Source organism: Hippocampus comes, unplaced genomic scaffold (genome assembly GCF_001891065.2).
Source record: "Hippocampus comes isolate QL1 unplaced genomic scaffold, H_comes_QL1_v1.1 C16786740, whole genome shotgun sequence".
In the NCBI taxonomy this organism is placed as follows: domain Eukaryota; kingdom Metazoa; phylum Chordata; class Actinopteri; order Syngnathiformes; family Syngnathidae; genus Hippocampus; species Hippocampus comes.
In genome coordinates, this window is record NW_017838882.1 from 1 (window position 1) to 860 (window position 860).

Consider the following 860-nt stretch of genomic DNA (forward strand, 5'->3'; position numbering starts at 1 on the left):
AATAAAACTGAAATTAAAAAAATTGTCATGACTGCATTTCTGTAATTGTTCAAGCTATAGGAAAAAAGTCTCAATTTCATGAGAAAAAAAAAGCAATTTTTCACAACGTTTGGCTTCTTGTTCACCTGGTGAACTTGGCTGAGCTCAGCTGCCAAGGCCCTAAACTTGTCCAGGTGCATCTGAGCGAGCTCCTTTCGCAGCTCTTCTCTGACAGCCTCCTGCTCCACGGCGTAATGCTGCATCACGTGCTGATGCTCCGCTTTTTGACCGGTGAGGTCTTGATGGTGCCTCTGTTCCAGTTGCACCATTTCATCCCGCAGTGCCTGTTATGAGGCAGAAAGAAGAATTAGAAATACAATCACAACAAAATGTAACTATACAAATTCTGGTTTGCTTGCAGAACATCGCAGGTTGCAAACCAAACCCCTGCATATTTGCAGTTTGGCATTCGTACATTTTCTTGGGAATCTGAAGTTCGACAAGTTCTTACGTGTACTTCCTTTAAGTACGTGGCTTCCAAGGTGTCCATATTACTGAGCATCCTCTTTTCGATTTCATCCGTCTCTTCCTGGTGCTTCCGAGCCAGCTCCGCTTCTCGAGCCTCCAGCTGGGCCTGACTGGTTTCTTGAAACACGGCCTCGAGGGCTTCCAGGTCCTCCTTGCGCTTGGAATTGAGGGCCGCTTCCAAAGCATCAAGCTGGCCTTTGTGCTCCGACTGTAGTCGGGTAGTCAAAGACGCAAGCTGGTCCCCGTGCCTGGTGCAGAGCGTGTCCAGTTGCTCTTTGTGTTTGGCGTTGAGAGAGTCCATCTCTTTGGAGTGTTTGTCCACGAGGGCTGCTCGTTCATGCTCCATCTCAGTG

General features: G+C 48.0%; 1 protein-coding gene across 1 annotated transcript; it reads right to left on the reverse strand.

Annotated features, from left to right (window-relative positions):
• Positions 1 to 104: 104 nt before the first annotated feature.
• LOC109509147 (pericentrin-like) lies at positions 105 to 853 on the reverse strand (the record flags this gene model as incomplete). Its single annotated transcript, XM_019859044.1, has 2 exons — positions 491 to 853; positions 105 to 323 (listed from the first exon to the last, which is right to left on the reverse strand). Coding segments are annotated over exons 1-2 (582 nt in total), but the record flags the coding sequence as incomplete, so codon positions are not given.
• Positions 854 to 860: the final 7 nt, after the last annotated feature.